The following is a 21,936-nucleotide window of genomic DNA, read 5'->3' as shown; positions in this document are numbered from 1 at the left end:
TATCCCACTGGGTTCTCTCTGTCAGTCATGGGCACAGGGCCACCCCTCGTTTCACAGGAACGTGCTACCTTCTCTATAGACCATGATACCCAGCTCCAACAGAGAACCTTTCTTTCCCTCCCCCTTGTGGAGCAGCCCGGCTGGGTCTGTGTGGCAGCACGGCTGGGTCTGTGGAGCAGCAGGGCTGGGTCTGTGGAGCAGCAGGGGTTGGACCCGTGAGGGCGTCTCAGGGCTTTACCATCTTTGGGAGAGTGAGCCAGCGCATCTGAGGCCGTGGTCTGTTGTAGAATGTTTGAGTGAATGTGTGTGTGTGTGTGGTAAGGGATGAGTATTATCAAGTGCATGTTTTCGAGTGAGTGTTTGAGGGGAGGTACACTGGCAGGAAGTGAGGAAATGAGCATGTTTTGGGCCTTGTAATTAGAGCCAGACAAACAGACACACCCTCTCGAGTGCCCTCAAACAAACAAGTCTCTCTCAGACATACAGTACATGCCATTCTCTCTCATGCTTGCACTCACACACATGCAGACAAAAGAGGGGCTCAGACCCAAAGCTATATTCCAGTCAGACATTATATGGACACAGAAAAGAAAGCGAGGACAAGGTTGAGTCACAAACGGACACTTTACTGAAACACAGGCAGATTGGCTTACAGAGCTGGTGCAGAAAGGCCCATGCAGTAGACTACAGAGTATCTATCTATCTATCTATAGATTCAACAGACAGAAATAATCAAACAGAAATCATCATCACTGGAGGACTCTCAGGAGGCAGTGCACAGATAAGTATCTTATCCATTTGTCAAAAAGGTTTTACCACAATACAGCACAAATATCAAAATCAACAAACTTTAAATCACCCAAAAAAAACTGAATTCTCCAGAAAGTAATAAGGACACATCTAGAAAGCTAAATGTTTAAAAAACAAAGAATAAGGATATTCACTTATATACTCTTTAATTTCTGATGATGAAACTGGTCAGTCAACGCTGGTCACTTGCCCTAAACCCAGGTCAGGGTCGTCACCATGGCAACTGCTTGTTCCACCAGGGATAGGAGGAGCATACCACCTCTATTGTAATCCTCTCACATTCACACACGCTCACACAAAACCACAAACTCTTTTTTTCCCCATACACCATCCTCTCCTCCTCCATTTTCCCTGGTCTACCGGGTCCTTCAGTAGTTTGGTGACCTGTTCTCTCCCTTCTCCTCCTCCTCCTCCTCCTCATCCACCTCTCTCTCCTCATACTTCTCTCAGAGCTGCCCTTTAACAGCGTTTGATTTAGCTAGATATAGAGTAAAAAGACTGAACAGGTCTGTTCCCAGTAAGAGAAGCACAGCCCATCTCCAAAAGATGTCACCATACCCGGTCCCTTTCTCACTCACACACACACACACACACACCATTCTCCTCCCCTCCCTCATGCATATCTAGGAGCATGAGCCCTCTGTGCCACATCTGTGTCATCTTCCGGTGCTGCACAGGAGCGAGGGCAGCCTGTAGTCCCTGTCCTGCTGACCGGCTGTCTGTCTGTCTGTCTGGCTGTCTATCTGTATGTCTGTCTGCGTCCGTGTCTGTCCATCTGTCAGTGAGCTGGTCAGTCATTAATTTGTGTCTTCTGGTTGGTTCTCTCGTTCAGACAGTCGGGTGTTTATGTGCTGGTGTGCTGGTGTGATCCCGGGCGACAGACAGAAAGAAAGGGGTGGTCTGAACGCCCCCTCCCCCAACCCTCGGCTAGGTAAAGGAGGTGTGTGTCCCCCCCCCCCTCCCCCTTCACCCCTGGTTGATACCCTTCCTACACCTCCTCTTCCTCTTCGCTCCTGCTGCGGGTTTGGGTGTGGGGGGTCTGCGCTTGCGTCAGTTGGCGGCTGGCGGACTCACTCCCTGTTTTAGGCGAGACGAGTTGTCCGCTCTTTCTCTCTCTCTCTCTCTCTCTCTCTCGTCGATCTCTCTCTCTCGTTCTCTCACTTGCTCGCTCCCTCGGCCAGACTCCAATCAGCGTCTCCTAGGGGAAACAGCAGGACATTACTGTAGGAGCTGCCTCCCAGAACACCCCCTCTTCATCCATCCTTCCTCTCTTCTCCATCCCCTCTTCATCCCAAAACCACCCATCCCTCCCTCACACACCCGAGCATGCATCCCCTTCTTCTCCACCCACCCTCCGTCACCCCCCATCCTTTCCCAGCATGCATCACTTCTTCTCCATCCCTTCTTACTGGTACATAAACACCTCCCCATCCCTCCCTCACCCTCCTCTCCAATATCAGTCATTGGTGATGACCACCAAGTGAGCTAGTGTGTGTTCCTGGGAAAGTGGGACAATGAAGGAAAAAAATGTGTTATTCCTCAAAAGCCTAATTTATATGCCTGCCTAAAATAACAGATTCATGTATGAATTTGTTGTGTCGTAACATCCTCTGAATGCTCTGAAATTCTTTTGGAACTGGACGAGAAAGAAACACAGGCTGCTTTTGTTGTACAGAAAATAGATATTTCATGCATCATCTTTATTTCCAAGTTTTGCTTTTATTTACAGCTTGTAAGGAAAAAAATAATATATATCTCACTTGTACATGTAATAGATGCTAAGCAGAATGGATCGGTTTAGACAGAGTGCAGAAATCAGGAGCAACAACTTAACTAAAAAAATCATACTGACTGCCTTGGTCTACAAAATCTATATGGTTTGAGCTCTGTGATTTTTAGCTGCAGAGCGGTCAGAAGCGTGTCCGGCTCATCTGGCCGGCCCTAGTCTCTGGACCTCAAACCTCTCGTTTCTCTCCTGTTTCTCTTGCCTCTCTTGTCTCTCTTGTCTGTCTCTTTTCTCGTGCCTTTCATTTCTCTCCTGTTTCTCAAGTCTTCTGTTCAAGTACAGAGAGATAGATAGATAGCAACAGGGAGTGTCAGTGAGACGACAAACATCAAGTCCTTGAGCAGGATCCATTCCAATGCCAAGCCAGTTTCCAAAGCTGTCAATACAGGTGTGTGTGTGTGTGTGTGCGTGCGTGTGTGCATGCGTGCGTGGGAGAGTGTAAATACCGGGCAAGTTGAGGAGCGAGTCTCACCTTCCTCCAGTCTTGAAGATGAGGTCGGCGTTGGGCGCCCCTTTGGGGTGCTGGTAGCGCGGGCGCCGCTCCCGGTTGGTGTTGGCAGGAGCGGGCCGCTGAGCCAGGGACTGCATCATCTCTGTAACAACACAACAAGTCCTTTACATGGTCTGCTTTGGTGGTTTTGGTGGTCCTCCTGCTCCTCTCTCTCACACAACACACTTATTCTCACTCACTCTCTCTTTCTTTCAGACTCATTCCCCTCCCTCCCTCCCTCCCTCCCTCCCTAGTGTCTTTTACTGTACCTTGGTAGTCCTCCTGCTCCTGCCTCTCGTTGATGTCCAGTGTGAGCTTCTTCATGCGCATGCGCTCCTCCTGCTCCGCCTGCTGCTGGTTGAAGTGGTTAGCGGCCAGGTGGGATGACAGGGGCACGTTCAAGATCTTATACTGGAGACAGGAGAGAGAAGAGGCACGTTCAAGATCTCATACTGGAGACAGCAGAGAGACGCGTTCTAGATCTCATACTGGGGACAGCAGAGAGACGCATTCTAGATCTCATACTGGGGACAGCAGAGAGACATGTTCTAGATCTCATACTGGGGACAGCAGAGAGAAAGGCACATATGGAGGATGGAGAAGGTCTAAGGTGTAAAGCTGTAGCTAGATAAGAGAGGTAAGGGAACAAACACTCAGCACTTGAACGACAAATGACTCATGCTCTCCAAAAAAAACAATTCCACCCCTTTCTCCAGTTCTAGCTTTGATATGAGTTTTCAGGAAGCCCTCGGTAGAACAGTGTGGAGCTGAGGAACCGAGACTGGTGTGCTGTGAAGGTGTGTGTGATTGACAGGGAGCGGCTCCAGCTGGGACCCGGTACGTAACATGGGGAGATCGCGACGACGTGCGTGAACACACACACAGGACTCCTTTCATTCTCTCCTGAGGGAACCCAGTACAGGAGGGGGGTTGTGTTTACAATGGGGCGTGTGTAGAGAAAACGTCATCGCCCATTTCTAGGGTTTAGCATTAACATTTACAAAGACAGTCTATGAAGTCTCGGTCCACAGTCGCTGCATAATTATGTTTAAAATACGTGTTGTGATTCCGTAAACTGTCGTGTAGTAATGTAACAAGCAGACTCGGTTTAGACTTCTCCACTGACTGACTTGCTGGGCAAAATCTGGACACACCCTACAGTACAAGAGTTGGTCTCTGCCCCAAAACCACACATTCCACCAGTGGAGTTGGCCTAAATACACATACAGCTGCAACTCAGGAGTCAATATTATCACTATGGGTCTGTCTTACAGTGCTGACTCTGTGACGGGGTCCCACTAAACTAACAGGGAAGGAGCCCTCAACGTGAGAGAGTGTGTGTGTGTGTGTGTGTGTGTGTACCTGCTGCTTGTTGCCTTTGCGTGTGAGCATGACAAACTGCATGGTGTCGGAGATGTCTGCGTCTCCCTCCCCAGAGCACACGGGGCCGGGGCCTTTCTTCAGCTGACTCTTCAGCTGCAGGGGGATGGCCACGTCTAGCTGGTGCACCTTCACTGCCTCGCCACTCCTCTGCTACACACAAATAAGAAAACATACGCAATGAGACATGACCACAGTGAGAGAGAGACATGACCACAGTGAGAGAGAGACAGAGAGAGACACGACCACAGTGAGAGAGAGAGAGACATGACCACAGTGAGAGAGAGACAGAGAGAGAGAGACAGAGAGAGACACGACCACAGTGAGAGAGAGAGAGACATGACCACAGTGAGAGAGAGACAGAGAGAGAGAGACAGAGAGAGACATGACCACAGTGAGAGAGAGACAGAGAGAGAGAGACAGAGAGAGACACGACCACAGTGAGAGAGAGACAGAGAGAGAGAGACAGAGAGAGACACGACCACAGTGAGAGAGAGACAGAGAGAGACACGACCACAGTGAGAGAGAGACAGAGAGAGACACGACCACAGTGAGAGAGAGAGAGACACACAACCACAGTGAGAGAGACACACAACCATAGTGAGAGAGAGACACGACCACAGTGAGAGAGAGACAGAGAGAGACACGACCACAGTGAGAGAGAGACAGAGAGAGACACGACCACAGTGAGAGAGAGAGAGACACAACCACAGTGAGAGAGAGAGAGAGACAGAGAGAGAGAGACACAACCACAGTGAGAGAGAGACAGAGAGAGACAACCACAGTGAGAGAGAGAGACGACCACAGTGAGACAGAGAAAGACACTACACAGGATTGCTGCAGCCAATAGCTAGTTGACTGTACCTGCAGGTTCTCCAGCATCATCTTATCCAGAGCCTGGATGAAGTCCTCATCCTCGGCACAAGCCACATGCTTCAGGCCACCACCACGGAGGGTCACCTCCTACAGGACAGGGCAGGACAGTCAGAGAAACGCACACACACACACACACACACACACACACACACACACACACACCTTCTCTTGGGAGGGATAAGGGACAGTTCATTTCACGCACGCAAACCATCTTACATTGTTCTCCTCATCCGTCTCGTTCTCTTTGTTGGAGTCTGTCAGGTAGTCGGTGTTTTCCTCCTCCTCTTCCTCCCTCTCCTCTTCCTCATTCTCGGACCCTTCCTGGAACAACCACAACAGCTCGTTTGTTTACCTTGCGTAACAGATATCGACTTCGCGGATCAAAGATAACACGGTATCTATGTTTGAAAGGTGGATTCCTGGCAGCAGCACAACAGGAGCCACTTCCTCATATCAGACACTCCCCTGCCCCTGTCCTCGGTTTCGTTAAGACGCTTGAGAGCTGAACGAATGAGTGAGAGACGCAATAATGACCAGCGATCGCTGGGCACGAGGTGATACATATTCTGATGGGCAGGCAAACGTATGAATGTGTGTTAATCGGACGGACGGACTCACTTCTTCCTCTTGTTCGTTCATCTCGCTCTCGTTGCCCGACTGCTCCTCCGTCTCCGCCCCCCCCTCCTCATCGTCGTCATCGTCCTCCTCATCGAGGGCCTCGCCTTCACTCATAGCACTGGAGCTACGGCCATCCTTCTCCATGGCCAGACCTGCAGGAGGGACGACACGGACCGACACACACACACACACACACACACACACACACACACACACACACACACACACACACACACACACACACACACACACCTCTATGACAAGGATATAACAGCAACAATGCAACAGTAGGACTTGAAGCCAGTCACTTTGAGAGAACAAGCTCTCATTTGCATACAAGTCATTAACATATGGCTCGTGAGAGGAGTTTTTGCCCATAGTGATCCATGTTCTGAACAGGAGGCTTTTCTCTGGGTCTTTAAAAAACACACATGCCAATCAGATCCCATGTTTAGCCTTAATGTGTGAGGGGGAAGAGAGCGAGGGCACTCTTCTGGGGGAAGGGTAGAGAGTCACAGCAACAGCGACAGTAGTAGCAGGTCCCAGTTCAACAGGGTACACTGAGGAATGCCTTATCCTGGTTAAAGGATGAGGTACAACAATGAGGCCACTGTTTAGCCTGGGGGCCACCATCGAATCAATCACACACACACAGACACACACGCCCTGCTGTGTGTGCGTATCGAAATCATTCCGTAACGTTCCTGTCAACACCTCGAAACCCTGAACAATGCCTCCGCGTCTGTGCTATCATCACAACTGTCTGTGCTATCATCACAACTGTCTGTGCTTGTGCTGAGGAACTCGGAGCTCATTACACCTGCTACAGGAATGTTTTCTTCTTCCTCGTCTTGCCCTCTCTCTGAGCTTCCCCCTAGCCTGTCCTTGTCTTGTTTTTCACCACTCTCTCTCCTTCTCCTCATCGGTCTGCCCGATGCTTTGCCTGCCAGTCCTGTAATGACACAAGTACAGTGGGCAGATACTGACTGATGTATAACATGGGTTAGGGTACATCCCTACAGTAGACCTATAAAGTAAATTGAAATATCTGTTCATTGAGGTGTTACGTATTAACTGTACAACGGGTTGATGAAAACAAGCACTGTGATTGGCAGAGAGAGACGTTAGAAGCCGTGATTTAATAACAATAATGTCACGGTGAAATGACCTATTATGATATTCCTACACCGCAGTAGATTTGGGTATCATGTTCCCTTGACAACGTTTGTAGTTTTGGGAACTATATTTGGCAGTGCAGGGCAGAAACCACCACAGTCTGTCACAAAATAAATACTCAAAGTATTGTTTTCTTCTCACTATTTCTTTGGTGAGATAGGAGAAGACAACACACACAACACACACGCACTGCACACGCACCCCCCTCCGAGACAACACACGTACACACTCCCAAGGGAGAACAGAGCTCTGGGCTCTGGGCACAGGGTCAGCCATATTCTGCACCCCTGGAGCAGTTAGGGGTTAAGTGCCTTGCTCAAGGGCACAACGGCAGTGGTAGGAGCCTTAGATATGATGCCAGTAACCTTCCAGTTACCAGCTCACATCCGGCTCCCTCCTAGGGTGGGGATCAAACCAGCAACCTCCCGATTGCTGGCTGGCCTCTTTAACCTCTAGGCTACCTGCCGCTCCAAAAAATAGATTTGTTGTGTAACAATTGTATAAAAGCAATAATGCCCTTGAGCCTGTGATTTATCGTCAATATTGTCACTAGGTTTGTCGGCACTCCGCTGTGCATGACAATATCGATGATAAATCACGGCCGTGAGACCATTATTGCTTAATTCATAAACATATCACGCAATTCACCCTGAGGAGAGTTTACAAATGAGTTGACAGTAGAGCAAAGCTCCCAAAGGGACAGAGCTGTAGCTCAGACGTGTATGCTTTACTATCTGTGTATAGCAAAGGCAGTCTGACTGGTGTGTGTGTGTGTGTGTGTGTGTGTGTGCGCGGAGTGCGTCAGGTATGTGTTTAAGAGGAAGTTGGACCTGCCTTCACAGACTGACTGACTGACTGACTGACTGAGAGAGCAGCATCCACCTACACACATAGGAATGCTGCTCAGCCGGGAAGACAGAGAGCTGGAGTGAGTCACCCGAGGTGCTACAATGAAAGCCTCACTTCTACAGCCTGTGGGCATGTACAACACGTACGTACGTTTGTTTGTGTGTGTGTGTGTGTGTGTCTTACCCAGTTTGACGAGGAGCTCCCTCTCCAGCTCAGTGACCTCCTTGGTGGCGTCTTCCAGGGAGCTGCTCAGCCTCATCTTGGGTCGGAGCAGCTCCAGAGTGTCAGTGATCATGTAGTCTATGTCTATGGGGAACGGGTGGTCCGGACTCCATAACTCCACACCCTTCTTCCACCAGATATACCTCTGGAGAACACCACAACGTCAACAACACAACGTTAGAACTGAATGAAGGACGAATGATCATATACAGTACTTTCAATGTCAAACAGTTGGCAAGCAACCGTGCTGCTTCTTTGCCTATCACAGAGAGAGAGAGAGAAAGAGAGAGAGAGAGAGGGAGGGAGAGAGAGGGGGAGGGAGAGATAGTGGGGGAGAGCTGCTGTGGCTTCGAGAGGTAGACTGACCTGGAAGTAGATGAGGAAGCAGTCCAGCTTCCTCTTGCTGGAGCCGCGGTCGAAGTACTGCCCGCAGGTGTCCAGTAGAGTGCAGACCATGCGGATACGGAACAGGTGCTCGGGGGGGTCCAGGGGGCTGGGGCTGCCGTCCGGGTTCACCCCGAACGAGATGAAGGAGAAGAGCGTGCGGAAGATCACCGCCGACTCCACCATGCGGTAGTTGTAGAGTTCCCCCAGGAACTTGGCGCTGCTGATCCGCCGCTGGTTGAACTTGGGCTGGTTCACCTGCAGAAATGGTAGAGAGGGGGGGTCAAGAGGGAGGGGTTTGAGTACACCTGCACATCACATACAGTACCAGTCAAAAGCTTGGACACAAACTTGCAAAGAGTGTGCAAAGCTGTCATCAAAGCAAAAGGTGGCTACTTTGAAGAATCTAAAATCTAAAACATATTCTGGTTTGTTTAACACTTTTTTGTTCACTACATAATTCCATATTCCGTGTTCCTTCATAGTTTTGATGTCTTCAATATGAATCTACAATGTAGAAAATAATAAATATAAAGAAAAACCATTGAATGAGAAGGTGTGTCCAAACTTTTGACTGGTACTGTATGTTGTAATGTAGAGACGCTACAGCCTCGGGGGTGACTTTGCTTAAACCTCAGTACATCACTGTGTGTCATTTAGCATTAGCCGTTTTTACCGAGACGTGCAGACAGACAGCCTTGACAACACACAGCCTTAGGCCTCAATTCACGCTAATACGAGAGTAAACTCTGCCAATTCTTCAGGTCATTAAGAAAAGCCTCATCACAATCGGTCTTGCTAGGCCTCTAACATACACCTTACATCCAGAAAAGAGTGCTCATCAAACTGAGCATAATCCCTGACCCAGCTCCCCCTCTTCAACTCACCATCCTGGCCTTGGCTTGCCCTCCCCTGACCTCCCCCCTATCCCCTCCATGCCCACAAAGAGCTCACCATCCTGGGCTTGCCCTCCCCTGACCTCCCCCTATCCCCTCCTCACCTCCATGCCCACAAAGAGCTCACCATCTTGGGTTTGCCCTCCCCTGACCTCCCCCCTTTCCCCTCCTCACCTCCATGCCCAGGCGGATGTCCTCCAACACCCCATCCACCACGTGGATACCCACGTCCTCCTGATAGGCCACCAGGCCGGCCAGCAGGTTGGCCACACAGTGGATGCTGTTGTACTTGACGTTCCAGATGTTGACCATGCAGCAGATCAGGTAGCCCTTGGACTCCGGGTCATGCCAGGGCAACTTACGCATCTGCCTTAGTACCTAGGATTGGGGGGAGGGGAGCAGGAGGAGAGGAATGAGAGGGAGAGGTGGAAGAGGGAGGAGGAGACAGGGGGAAGGAGGGGAAGGAGAGAACAAGGAGGAGAAGATCAAGGGAAAAAAGGAAAAGGAGGTTGTGAGGGAGTCATTTGTCAATAAAAATCAGTATTTATTAGTAAAGAAAAGTCTACAATATGTTCAGTCCCTCTCTGAGGTGATATGAGAAATAGGAGTGAACTGTCAATCCTTGTACCTTCTCCGTGGTGACCTTGGACAGGTCCTTGTAGAGGAGTTTGCGGATGTACTCCTGCAGCGGGGGTCTCTTCTTCCTCACCGTCTTCTCCATGGGAGGGGGGTTGCAGTAGTAGTAGGCGTTCTCCACCATGGTCACATAGCGAGCGTCCAGATGCTGGGCCTGCTTCTTACGCATCATTTGCTCCTGAGACAGAGACACACATGGGAGATATGAGAGACGTTTCAATATAGCCAATATGAAAGGTTCTTTGAAGACCTAAAAAACTGAATTATATTGCATTACACTGTATGAAATCTGGTCTATAGTTGACTTTCTCTGCTGAGTTCATTATCACGGTAGCTGCTTTTTGGAGCATCATTCTAAGAGTTTGTTTGTGACATGTTGTCATGTCACAACTCTCTGTTTTGTTATTGTTATATAAAAACAATAAGGCACTAGATTATTATCAGACATTATCAGGAATAAAGTCACAGCTGAGGGGTTACCCACCCTCTGCTTCGTGTCAGGCCTAACAACACCCCTCAGCTGTGATTTTATGAGGAAGGCTAAACAAGAGGATTGTATGAGGAAGCCTCTCCCCAGGGGTCTGGATCAACTCCAGAGCCTTCGGGGAATTCCATTGAGATGTTTGATACCATCAGGGGAATGTCAGAGCTGTGCATGTGTATATATGTGTGTTTCTTTGTGTACCAGGAGGACACTGGTGCGCAGGTGGGACTCAGGGGATCTGAAGAGGAAGCGTCCACTGGTCTCCAGTAGGGTGCAGGCCATCTCAATGTGGTGATGGGAGAAGTCTGACAACAGCATCTACAGGAAAACACACACACACACACACACACACACACACACACACACTTAGAAGTGCTCATGCAATATAATGATATATTGCAAACAGTATGACCTTCCTGAGGGCATGGTGAGAGTGATGCACCACCTACCTTCAAGCAATGAAGTGTGTCTGTCTTGGAGAACATCTTGAACTTGGCTAGCTCTCCGATAAATCTCACAGTTTTATTTTTCGTTTCAATGTTGATCTGGTCCTTCTTCCGTATCTAAGAGGAAACACAGGGGCATTGTGCGTATTTGGATCTACTTCCAATCTGCCCTGTCCCAAGATTCCTTCACACCGGTCTTGTTTAAAACTAGTATACATGTGCAGGTCTGAGACTTTAGCCTGGAAAAATGCCATATGGCTATAGTGGATTGCTTAGTGGATTGCTAGTTGTAGTACTGGTGATCCTTACATGGAACCTGAAGTCTCCTTTGAGCATAGAGCACAGGTCCTCTGCCACGTCTGACATGCAGGGGTGAAGGGTCGCCACCAGACGGGAGTAGAAGGGCAGCAGATCCAACCTGTCAGGGCGACAAAACCATGAGGTTCACAATGTCTTCACAGCCATGAGTCTCCCTGACTTCCTCGCTGCTATTCCAAATAGAGGACAACAGTGCCACCGGGTGGGGAGAAGGAGACATTGACACTCATTCCATCCATGATGTGCGGGTTCAGACTCACCTTTGCCTGGGGACAGTGAAGAGGGCACGGACAAGCTTTCTTCTGTTGGACTTTGTGTTCATGTTCATGCAGAAATCCATGGCGGCCTGTGAGGACACACGCGTTAGAGAGGTTTCATAGTCACTCAGCACTGCAAAAACTCTTCAGTGCCCCTTTACTCAATCCATGTCTTGCCAATTGTAAGGTTATCGTGATCAAACATATTATCCAAAAAAACATAACATGACTCTATTTCAAAGAAAAGAAACAGCTATGGCAATATGTGTCATGTGGCATCATAACAGCCACTCAAGATCAATGCCCTCATGTCTGTTAGGGCTAAACTGTCATTTTCATTAGAAAACTGTAGGTGTGTGTGTGTGTGTGTGTGTGTGTGTGGGGGGGGGGCCTCATTGCCTTGTCTATGAGGTCTCTGTTGACACAGTTGGGGAGCGACTGGATGAAGGCGTCCACGATGAGCTTCAGGTGGGACCCAGTGCTGGCCTCCTCATCCTCTTGTTCTTTACACACAAACATGCAGAACATGCGGTGAAGTCAAATCTGCTACTCACCATCGAGCCCAGTAGAAACATAGCACTGTGCAATGCATCCATGGCATATGGATAGAATCAAAAAAAGACCAAAAACACAGAAAATCGCAAATAATTTGTTGCTATGACTCTCATTAATACTTGCTCAACTGTGTAACTCACCATACAGACCTGAGTGGCTCTTAGCTCCCTTTCTCTGACCTTTCACTGACCCTAACCTGAGGCCTGAAAGAGACATCACACAACTAACACCCTTCCATCATCCAGAAGCCGGGGACTTGGGAAGACGCTAAAATCAAGGATGACATGTACAATGAGAGGTCCCTCAATAAATCTTGCCTACCAGTATGGTATATTTGGATACAAACACCACTTATGCTTCGTCAACATGACCGCAGGTAGATGTAGAGTACCTTCGTCTTTACCTTGCTCATCCAGCAGTTTCTTGGCGAGCTCTTCACTCTCTGCCTCGTCGGGCCCCTCCAGCTCCAGGGGGTCGTCAGCTATGTCCAGCGCCTCCAACTCCAGCTCCAACTCCTCTGCTGTTGTGGCTACCTCCTTGGCCTCTTTGGCATCTAAACAAAAGGAGACAACAGGGAGAGCAGGCTCGGTCAGTGGTCATCCGCAATGGCAGTTGACAAAAGAGTGTGTGTGTGTGTGTGTGTGTGTGTGTGTGTGTGTGTGTGTGTGTGTGTGTGTGTGTGTGTGTGTACCTTTGGCCTCATCCTTGTCTTTGCCCTTCTCATTGTCCTTAAACAGGATTGCAGGGACGAATGCCTTCAGGTCCACCATGTTCTCATAGAAGTTGCGGGCGTCCTCATCCTCCCAGATGCCCCCCTCCAAGTCATACTCCCCAGGCTTCCCAGGGGTGAAGATGTCAATGCCAGGGCCATGCTCTATAGCACAAAGAGGAACAATGGTTAGATACACGCACACTCACACACATCCTCACACACTGCACAAACCACAAACAGCCAGCAACAAGATATGAAGGGGGTTCAAACATTTACAGTTAAAAAACGTCATGCCAAAACATAAGAAAAATTAAATCTCAAGTTCAGACCATCCATTAGACACAGAATCGCATAAGACACAGTCAGTCTTCATATATGAAGTCTTTACCCTCCTGGACGGTCTTGTCCTGGGGGAGATCTGGCATGTTCTCATCCAGCAGGTCTGCCAGTGACTGGGTGTTGGCCAGCAGCTTCTGATAAGAGGTGGCAAACTCCTCATACTGCTTGTGCCTGTCCTCACTCAGCTCCCCTTTGGAGTGGAGGATACGCCTGGCGGGAGAAGAAGCATGGAGCCATCTAAGCACTTCAACACAGACACCTCAGGGTACGTTACATTAAAGGGAGTGAATATTCTGTTCTGGAACCCTCTCACCTGTTCTGCCTCTCGATGTTCTGCAGCTCGCGGTGATCCTTCTTCAGGTGCTTAGTGAGCGAGGTGAAGTATTCCCTCAGGAGGTTCTGAAAGGCCTGCTGTTTCTCTGTGTTGATGATCTCACTCGGGGGGAAGGTCAGGCCAAACTTCTCCGATGCCGCCTTCACCTTGCGGGGCACCAGGCCTGCAATGTCGTCCCCACAGTGCTTACAGAAGCTGATGACCACTGACACGTGTGTGTGCGTCTCACGGTCCACCCCGATGATGCTCTTCAGCTGCTCGTAGATGAGAGACAGGCCCTCCTTGTCGGTGAAGAGGCCTACAATGGTGAGCTCTGCAATGAAGCGTAAGTCTGTGCGCAGCTTGCTCACATTGGGTGCCTTCTCCTCCTTACGCGCCTCAAAGTGCTTCTTCCAGGCCTGCAGAAGCAGCGGTGCAAACTCTGCATAGCGCTGGTGAAAGAGGGAGCACAGATGCACGGCACAGCCCACATCGGAGATCTTCAGCTTGGCCTCCACTACAGAGCTCACTGCTTCGCCGATGTACTTGCTGAGGTTGAGCGAGCCAAAGTCGTTGGAAAGGGCATCACGCTGCTGCTCGGTGAGCGTGCGCAGCTTTTTGACGAAGGCGGTGTTCTTCTTCAGGCTGGAGTCGAGCCGACTGAAGAAGGCCTCCTCGGGCCGGCCCTCGTGGGCATTCTGGTTCCTGCCACGCAGCTCCTTCCTACACTGGTGGCGCTCCCAGGCCTCCTGGTGCAGCTGGTGGCCCTCCTCCTTCTCCCTGGGTTAGGAAGAGAGATGAAGAATACAGGCTTGTTTACAATCACAGCTGTTAGCCTCGTCAACACAGAACGCAGACTACATTATCTATATGATTATATAAACTTAAAAACAACAGATACTGTTAACAGACCTATAATATGGAAAGCTGAAAGAATCTGCACATCGCTTTGCTTACACTGCCCCCTGTAGACAAGCATTATAATCGGTAGTGAGTGATCCCCAAGTATTGATCTCTTACTTGAGTTGAGCCGCCTCCTCTTCACGCTGCCTCTTGGCCTCCTCCTCCTGAATTCTCTTCTCCTCCTCTTCCTGCTGCCTCTTCTCCTCTTCCTCCTTTTTCCTTTGCTCCTCCTCTGCCTTCTGTTTCTCCTCCTCTTTCTTTTTACGCTCCTTCTCTTCTTTCTTCCTCTTTTCCTCCTCCAGCCGCCTCCTCTTATCCTCTGCGGACTTGGCGCTGTCTTTTTTGCCACTCACCTTGGCCTCATCCCTCCCTTTCTCTCGAGAGGAGGCGGGACGCCTCTCACCTTCCCTCTCTTTTTCTTTTTCCTTGCTACTGAATGAGCATGTCTCTTTCTCATCCATGTTTACTGATCTCTTGCGCTCAGCAGGCATTCTAGGAAAATAAAACCCAAGGGGAGGTCAATTTTATAGCAATCATCTCAGTTTGGACATCAAACAAGACCAACATGACTCGTCAGCTTGCCTGCAGTGCTGTAGTTAGCTAAATACTAGTTAGTATTAATCATCAAATATTCATCTTATCACATTACTTCATTAGCTCCATGCTCATATATTCAAGTTAATTAAATGCCCAGCACTAGCTGCTCTACTTAGCTAGCCAACTTTTTTCAACTAACCTTCTCAACAGTTTGATTATTCATCGGAGCCAGCCGTTGGTAAAAGTCACGAGATTAAATTTGACGAGTATTCCAAAGCTTCCCCTGTTTAGTAGTTAGCTAACAACTTTGCTAATTTGTTAGCTAAATAGCTAGCTAGCAAAACACTTGGCTAAGCAGAGCTTTAGTCATTTGTAAACTTTAGTAATTTGACGTGCAATTGACTGCACTTCAATAATACGTTTAGCTCCTTATAGACTTGAGTTTATATGGACAGTTAGGTTACAATTCCTTGCAGCCTGGCTAGGTTCTGTTGACATTATGGCTTGCGCATCCATACGCTAGCTACGTCTAGCGTCAGAAATACAGGAACTAGCTAGCTGGCTTCAGCCAGGCAGTTAACTAGCTAACGTTAGCTTTCTAAGAATCACACTGGGTGATTTGAAGTTTTAAAAACTACAAATCTCTCTTGCAATTGTATTCAATTACTTTGGATTAAATATATCATCGAGTTACAATGTAAAATAGAATGTCTTGCCAAAATAACATAAAATGATTTCCAACTCGCTAGCTAGCTAATTTTTAGCTAGGCCGTTAGGGAGCAGTCGAGAGGTAAACAAATAGCTTGTCAACCATCCCGCGAGTACTTCAGCGTCGACATCAAGGGTTTGCATAACCCATAATAACACATAAATTACACTTATGATTATAGAATATCTTTCATTTAAAAAAAAACATCCAGAAACATTGTTACCTTCGATTTCTGTCAACATAAACATCGAACTTGAGTGCTAGGCAAAAAGAAATCCTGTGTGTGCAAGAGGACCACTAAACTTAAGTTCTGCAAGTAATGCCTGATACAAATGTTCATCACCTTTGTCAATTGATGTGATGTAGGGTTTGTACATTGTCAAGAAATTATACAAAATATTAATTAAATCGGGAGGTATTATTTTGTTGAATATGTAATTGTATCAATGCACACACATCTGTATATATTTGAACAGGCTATGTCACAGATGCCCCAGGGGAGTGTGTCTGCAGGAGCAACAGCTTCAGAGTGAAAGTAGTAGAAAGAGGCTTTGGGTATTACTCTCTGTGGAGTAGCTGTAGCTAATGTCAGCATTCCTCCACTGACCAAATATAATTCAACACAATCATCTGAAAGATTAATTGGTTGATGTGAACGTAACAATGTAATTCACTTAAATGGAGAGGCAGCTGCATCTTTTGAGTACCAAGCCTTTGTCAGTAACGTTTCCTTCGTCTGCACTGTTGTAAAAACATATTTCACTGGAGTGGCCTGGGGAATTTGCTCTCACCAAGGCTTACGTACAATCATTTTTTATTGTCTGGCTGCTTTTGTACAAATCAGCAACTAGCAATAGTGGACGAAAATAATCGAATAATTTACCACTCTCTGCCTACCTACCTAAAATTTGCATATGCAAATTATTGCAAATCAACATTTGGAGTTCCCTAGTCCAATAGTTAAATTATTGCCTAGCAGACCAGAGGCCTATCGACAGTGCAGGGGATTTCGATTTATTTTATTTTGACTGTCCTCCAGTCTTTAAATCAACACAACATTTATTAGATTTTTAAAAATTATATTTCATTCTATTTTATTATCAAAAGGGGTCGATTGATGGTGGTCCGCCAGTGATAACCAGCTGAAGGCCAGTCTCAGCCAATAAAGGATATTTGTTTTGACTGACAGTGACATACTATCACTAGAGTATGGGAATAGCACCAGCAGCTTGGCCAGACAAAACAAGCCTTTTGCGGACAGAGAGACAAGAGCCTGATCGAGCGGCCTATAACTGATCTGACAACCGTAATACTAATGCAATCGATGGATGGATGGATGGATGGATGGATGGATGGATGGATGGATGGATGGATGGATAGATAGATAGATAGATAGATAGATAGATAGATAGATAGATAGATAGATAGATAGATAGATAGATAGATAGATAGATAGATAGATAGATAGATAGATAGATGGATGGATGGATGGATGGATGGATGGATGGATGGATGGATGGATGACCGCGCCGAGCAGACCGTAAACATTTCGCAAGTTTGGGGACGTGGCAAATAGTAGCCAATCTGATTCCCAGGATGCATGCAACGCAAATCCACTCTCTAAACCTTGATTGGCTCAAACACTACATACTGGTGATGGAAGCCAATTAAAAGCGAATGCGATGAATAAGCGTCCGATTTAGATACATGAGGTCATCGGCCAAATGTGCCTTCTTTGCTGAAGTGTACCAATCATGGCTCGAGAAGGCTGAATCTATTATCCCATTGGATCTTATTTTAGAAGGAAACGGCCCGATGCTCGGGTGTGATCGAACTGTGTGTGTACGTGAAGCACGTCTGTCTGTATTGTGTCTGGAAACATCAGTCGGGTAGGTTGACTGTTACTGTTATAATATGCTATAGATAAACATTGATAAAGCTAATTAGTATGATCGGCTAAACCTGTTATCAAAAAGGGCTATTCTCTTAAATGGTATGCATGTCGGGCGCATTCTACTACTCACCCAATTGACAGCGGCCAGAAACAATGTATAATGTATCCAAATTTAGATTCTGTTAAAATATTGTAGGAGACTTGTCACCAGTTGATTTCTGCTTAAATGTTACGTGATTGGGCATGTTGGCCTTGCATAATGCTACATTTTACAAAGACAATGTAACCTCATGTGTGAATGATGAATTCATTAACATTTAACAATGTTCAGACGGCCAGTGGCCAGACCTTACCAGTTTACTGTGCTATTTAGCTTTCCCTGGTCTGCTTTCTACTGTATTTAGTCCACAACATCACACAATGTTGACATGGGAAATGTAGGCTACAAACATCTTTAATTAATACACAAGTACGTTTTTGGTCTCATGAGTGAAGTTGGAAATCAGATGTGTTACTACTTTTCACTCATGCTATACTGATTTATAATGTTTGGTCTTCATGATGGCATTACTGCCTGTTTCATATTTCCTCCATCTATCCTATGTATCCTATTTCCTGTCACAAGTTTGTGCTGACATGGTGCCAGCAGTGTCTTCACAGCTTAAACAAACTCCAAACAGTCAAACATGCAAACAAATCCTCTCACAGTTTAATGTCAAAAGAGCCTATAGATAATTGGATCTTAGAGATGTAGCAATGTTTACATTCTAAGGCGTGGAACTGCCCATCAGCAAACACAGACATAAAATAGCGCATAACCTCTCTCTCTCTCTCTCTCTCTTTCACTCTCAGAGGATGGAGATCAGGCCGTTTCTCATGTGCTTTGCCCTCTGTGTGGTCTATGCCACCAGTAAGCCCACAGAGAAAAAGGAACGCGTTCACCATGATGAAGCCCTCAGTAGCCGCGAGCACAATGACGCTAAGGGCTTTGACTACGACCATGATGCCTTCCTGGGCCAAGAAGAGGCCAAGTCCTTTGATGACCTTACCCCGGAGGAGAGCAAGCACAGACTAGGGTGAGTCCGCTGAATCTTTTTGCTTAATTTCTAGTCTTTTAGTACAAAGTGATTTTCCCTATTGTGGTCTACTATTTCACTCATCTGGCAAACTAAGGGCTGTCATTAATCCAAGGAAGTATTTCCTCATTCCAGTAAATGTGGACTGACATGGAAATGTTGTAGTTACAGGAGGAGTTAAAAAAACAAAGAACAAATATTGCTGGTATTGGTTCAGTACATTGGCATTACATTGACAATACCTTGTACACACAGTACAAATACAGTTTGTCCTCTTCTGAACTTTCTGTTGTTTGTAATGGCTGATCTCTCTCTTTTTCCTCTCCCTCCCTCTCTTCCTGACACAGTGTGATTGTAGATAGGATCGACGGTGACAAGGATGGATTTGTTACTGAGTCTGAGCTTAAGGCTTGGATTAAGAAAGCTCAGAAGAAGTACATCTATGACAACGTGGATCGGCAGTGGAAGGACTTTGATGTGGACAACGACGGCATGATCTCGTGGGAGGAGTACAGGAACGTCACCTATGGTACCTATCTGGGTAAGGAGGGAGGGACCATGGAGCCAGAGAACTGCAATTGGCCGAAAACATTGTCATGTTGTCCATTATTGGATGAGCAAAGGGCCTTTGGAGTGATAATGTGATATGATTCATTGAGTAAAGAGTCAAGCTAGGAGTCCACACATGGCCATCCGCTGTTAATGGATCGATGAGACCTACTGTATAATTATGCTTCCCTTTGACCCCACAGATGACCCAGAACCCGATGACAATTACAACTACCAGCAGATGATGGCAAGAGACGAGAGGCGTTTCAAAATGGCAGACAAAGATGGAGACCATATAGCTGACAAAGAGGAGTTCACAGCCTTCCTTCATCCAGAGGAGTATGACCACATGAAGGACATAGTGGTACTGGTATGTGTCTACATTATATGTTTTGATTTATGACTTATTTATGACCAGACCGGACCTCACTCTAACCTTCCTTGTTTCTCCTTGTCCCCCCCCCCCCCCCCCCCCCAAAGGAAACCATGGAGGACATTGATAAGAATGGTGATGGTTTCATTGACTTGAATGAGTACATCGGTAAGGACTGAGGCTTGAATTAATTCCATGCTGTCCAGGTCCAAGCAATGTTTTACGTTTCATATTTGAGGGCTCCATTCATTAGACATACAATATGGTACGTGTTCTGCTTTATCCATACCCATCCCATTTTCTCCTCCTCTCCCCTTGTTTCCTAGGTGACATGTATAATCATGAAGACGAGATGGAGGAGCCAGAGTGGGTTGCAACAGAGCGCGAGCAGTTTTCAGAGTTCCGGGACAAAAACAAAGATGGGAAGATGGATAAGGAGGAGACGATGGACTGGATCCTGCCCTCAGACTACGACCATGCAGAGGCAGAGGCCAAACACCTAGTCTACGAGTCTGACTCTAACAAGGTGAGTGACCTCAAACAGCCTCTATCTTTCACTCCCTCCCTCTCTCCCTCCGTCTCTCTCACTTTCTTTCTCTCACTCACTCACTCACTCTGTGTGTATCAATTTGAATAGTATAATAACTAAATTTCTCTGTTTATTTTTCAGGATGGGAAGTTAACCAAGGATGAAATCTTGAACAAGTATGACCTGTTTGTAGGAAGTCAAGCAACTGACTTTGGGGAGGCACTAGTTCGGCATGATGAGTTTTAGTTTATTTTTTCTAGGAACTAGGTAGATAAAACAGTTTTTAATTTGATTTTAAATTATATCATTTATTTTGTATGAAACCTACTCAAACACTATATTGTCTCCAATTACTTTGCTTATGATGGATTCCTACAGTTTTGTGTGTTTACATTCGATGACTACCAATTTCAAATATTCTGATTGTTGCATTAATCTGTTCAATGATATATTGTTAGCTTAGATTGGTCAGAATTTATTTTTTTGCCTTGGATTGAGATATGACTTGAGATACTCACAACAAGCACTGAATATTCCTTATAGAATTGTAATTTGTAATTTCCCCACCAAACTATTCATATATGGTAATTATGTAGTGTCTTTTACCGTCATGTTTTGGATGACATGCACTTCTCGTAGTGATAGCCTCTAATGTTTTCGTTTAGTAGATGAGGGATGCTATTGTATATGTAGTTTCTTTTTGCCCGGTGTGTGCCTTCTCTTTTGAGAGCTCAACCTTTGACACTTAGTGTCAGTTAAGGTCATGGGTTAATAGAAATTTGAGTTAACTGCCATGAAAGTACCCCTCACCCTGCTGTATTTCTCTATAAACACTCCTGTTTGACCCCTTAATTTTTTGTTGTGTTTGGTCCCTCATGTTTATCAGACTGTTGGGTGTTATGCCCATGTTACTGAGTTCATCCATGCTTCTGTTGCCATTTCTCTTGTGTTAATGGATGCCTCTCAATAGTCTACAGTAGTCTACTACTCTATTATCTGCATTGATATAGAAACACAGTTTAGGTCAAAGAAAGAGTGAGTGCTGACTCCAAAACCCCTGAGGGACTTGAAATGATGCCATTCAGGATTATTGAGAGGCAGCAAGTGTGAGAATGCATCTGCCTCTCCATTGGTAAATAAAATTAGACCTGCTGAAGAACCAATGGGGCATGTTGGACCAATAGCAATGTTTCCAGTTGTCACTAATTTACCTTGCTGTACATGAAATGAACAATATACTGTATTGACATTATCTTATGAACAGTAAGTGTACTTTTTCTGAATTTACGCACAGAATGTATGAACATTCATATTTTGGACTAAATGCTGTACTTGGATTCCACAGCCTATTTCTCAATAAAAAAGTAAATTGAGTAAACCTATTTGTAAGTGTGTTTTTACATACTTATATTAACTCCTGTGCCAGTAGTATTTCTTGCCCAGGAAGAACTTAGCATCTTCTTGTAGGGGTTTGTGAGGGCAAGTTTGTGCTTTTTTTGTGCATTTTTTGTGCATTTTTTGTTCATTATAGCTAGAAGTGAAATGGGGAGTGTGTTGAAATCACAACACTGTCCAACACTGGTTTGAAAGTTCCCTGTCATACAGTATAAAGCTTTATTTACTCTAGATATGTTACAATAAATCAGAAGTATTACATCAGGGAGTAGACTCAATAAATGCCATTTCCCTTTAAGTCACACTATATTCAGCTATGGGTACCTACTGTAACACTTCCCATCATCAGACGTTATTCAGAATTAAATTTTCATGTTTCATAACAATTATCAGAATGCGATTTGCAAACCTCTTATTAGCTTAT

General features: G+C 46.4%; 2 protein-coding genes across 10 annotated transcripts; one reads left to right on the top strand and one right to left on the bottom strand.

Annotated features, from left to right (window-relative positions):
• Positions 1-605: 605 nt before the first annotated feature.
• upf2 (UPF2 regulator of nonsense mediated mRNA decay) lies at positions 606-15,980 on the bottom strand. 8 transcript variants are annotated; one of them, XM_083692265.1, is made up of 22 exons: positions 15,920-15,980; positions 14,568-14,942; positions 13,548-14,327; positions 13,284-13,444; positions 12,875-13,057; positions 12,575-12,736; positions 12,028-12,131; positions 11,632-11,717; positions 11,363-11,471; positions 11,057-11,170; positions 10,809-10,925; positions 10,116-10,301; positions 9,662-9,865; positions 8,574-8,849; positions 8,169-8,352; positions 5,961-6,112; positions 5,559-5,663; positions 5,331-5,429; positions 4,449-4,619; positions 3,356-3,497; positions 3,043-3,189; positions 606-2,008 (listed from the first exon to the last, which is right to left on the bottom strand). In XM_083692265.1, the coding sequence occupies exons 2-21, from the start codon at positions 14,939-14,941 to the stop codon at positions 3,065-3,067; spliced, it is 3,834 nt and encodes a 1,277-aa protein (XP_083548391.1). In that variant the 5' UTR covers position 14,942; positions 15,920-15,980; the 3' UTR covers positions 606-2,008; positions 3,043-3,064. The 8 variants fall into 8 exon arrangements, with proteins under 8 accessions (XP_083548391.1, XP_083548392.1, XP_083548389.1 ...); XM_083692266.1 differs by having other exon boundaries at positions 606-2,005; XM_083692263.1 differs by having other exon boundaries at positions 3,069-3,189.
• Positions 15,981-17,504: 1,524 nt separating this feature from the next.
• calua (calumenin a) lies at positions 17,505-21,495 on the top strand. 2 transcript variants are annotated; one of them, XM_083692095.1, is made up of 7 exons: positions 17,505-17,585; positions 18,443-18,666; positions 19,014-19,195; positions 19,419-19,585; positions 19,696-19,756; positions 19,915-20,114; positions 20,259-21,495. In XM_083692095.1, exons 2-7 carry the CDS (start codon positions 18,446-18,448, stop codon positions 20,361-20,363), a joined length of 936 nt encoding a protein of 311 aa, XP_083548221.1. In that variant the 5' UTR covers positions 17,505-17,585; positions 18,443-18,445; the 3' UTR covers positions 20,364-21,495. The 2 variants fall into 2 exon arrangements, with proteins under 2 accessions (XP_083548221.1, XP_083548220.1); XM_083692094.1 differs by having other exon boundaries at positions 19,014-19,207.
• Positions 21,496-21,936: the final 441 nt, after the last annotated feature.

Source organism: Argentina silus (assembly GCF_951799395.1).
Source record: "Argentina silus genome assembly, chromosome: 20".
In the NCBI taxonomy this organism is placed as follows: domain Eukaryota; kingdom Metazoa; phylum Chordata; class Actinopteri; order Argentiniformes; family Argentinidae; genus Argentina; species Argentina silus.
The sequence above is the reverse complement of the archived record's forward strand: the minus strand, read 5'-3'. Positions and strand labels throughout refer to the sequence as shown.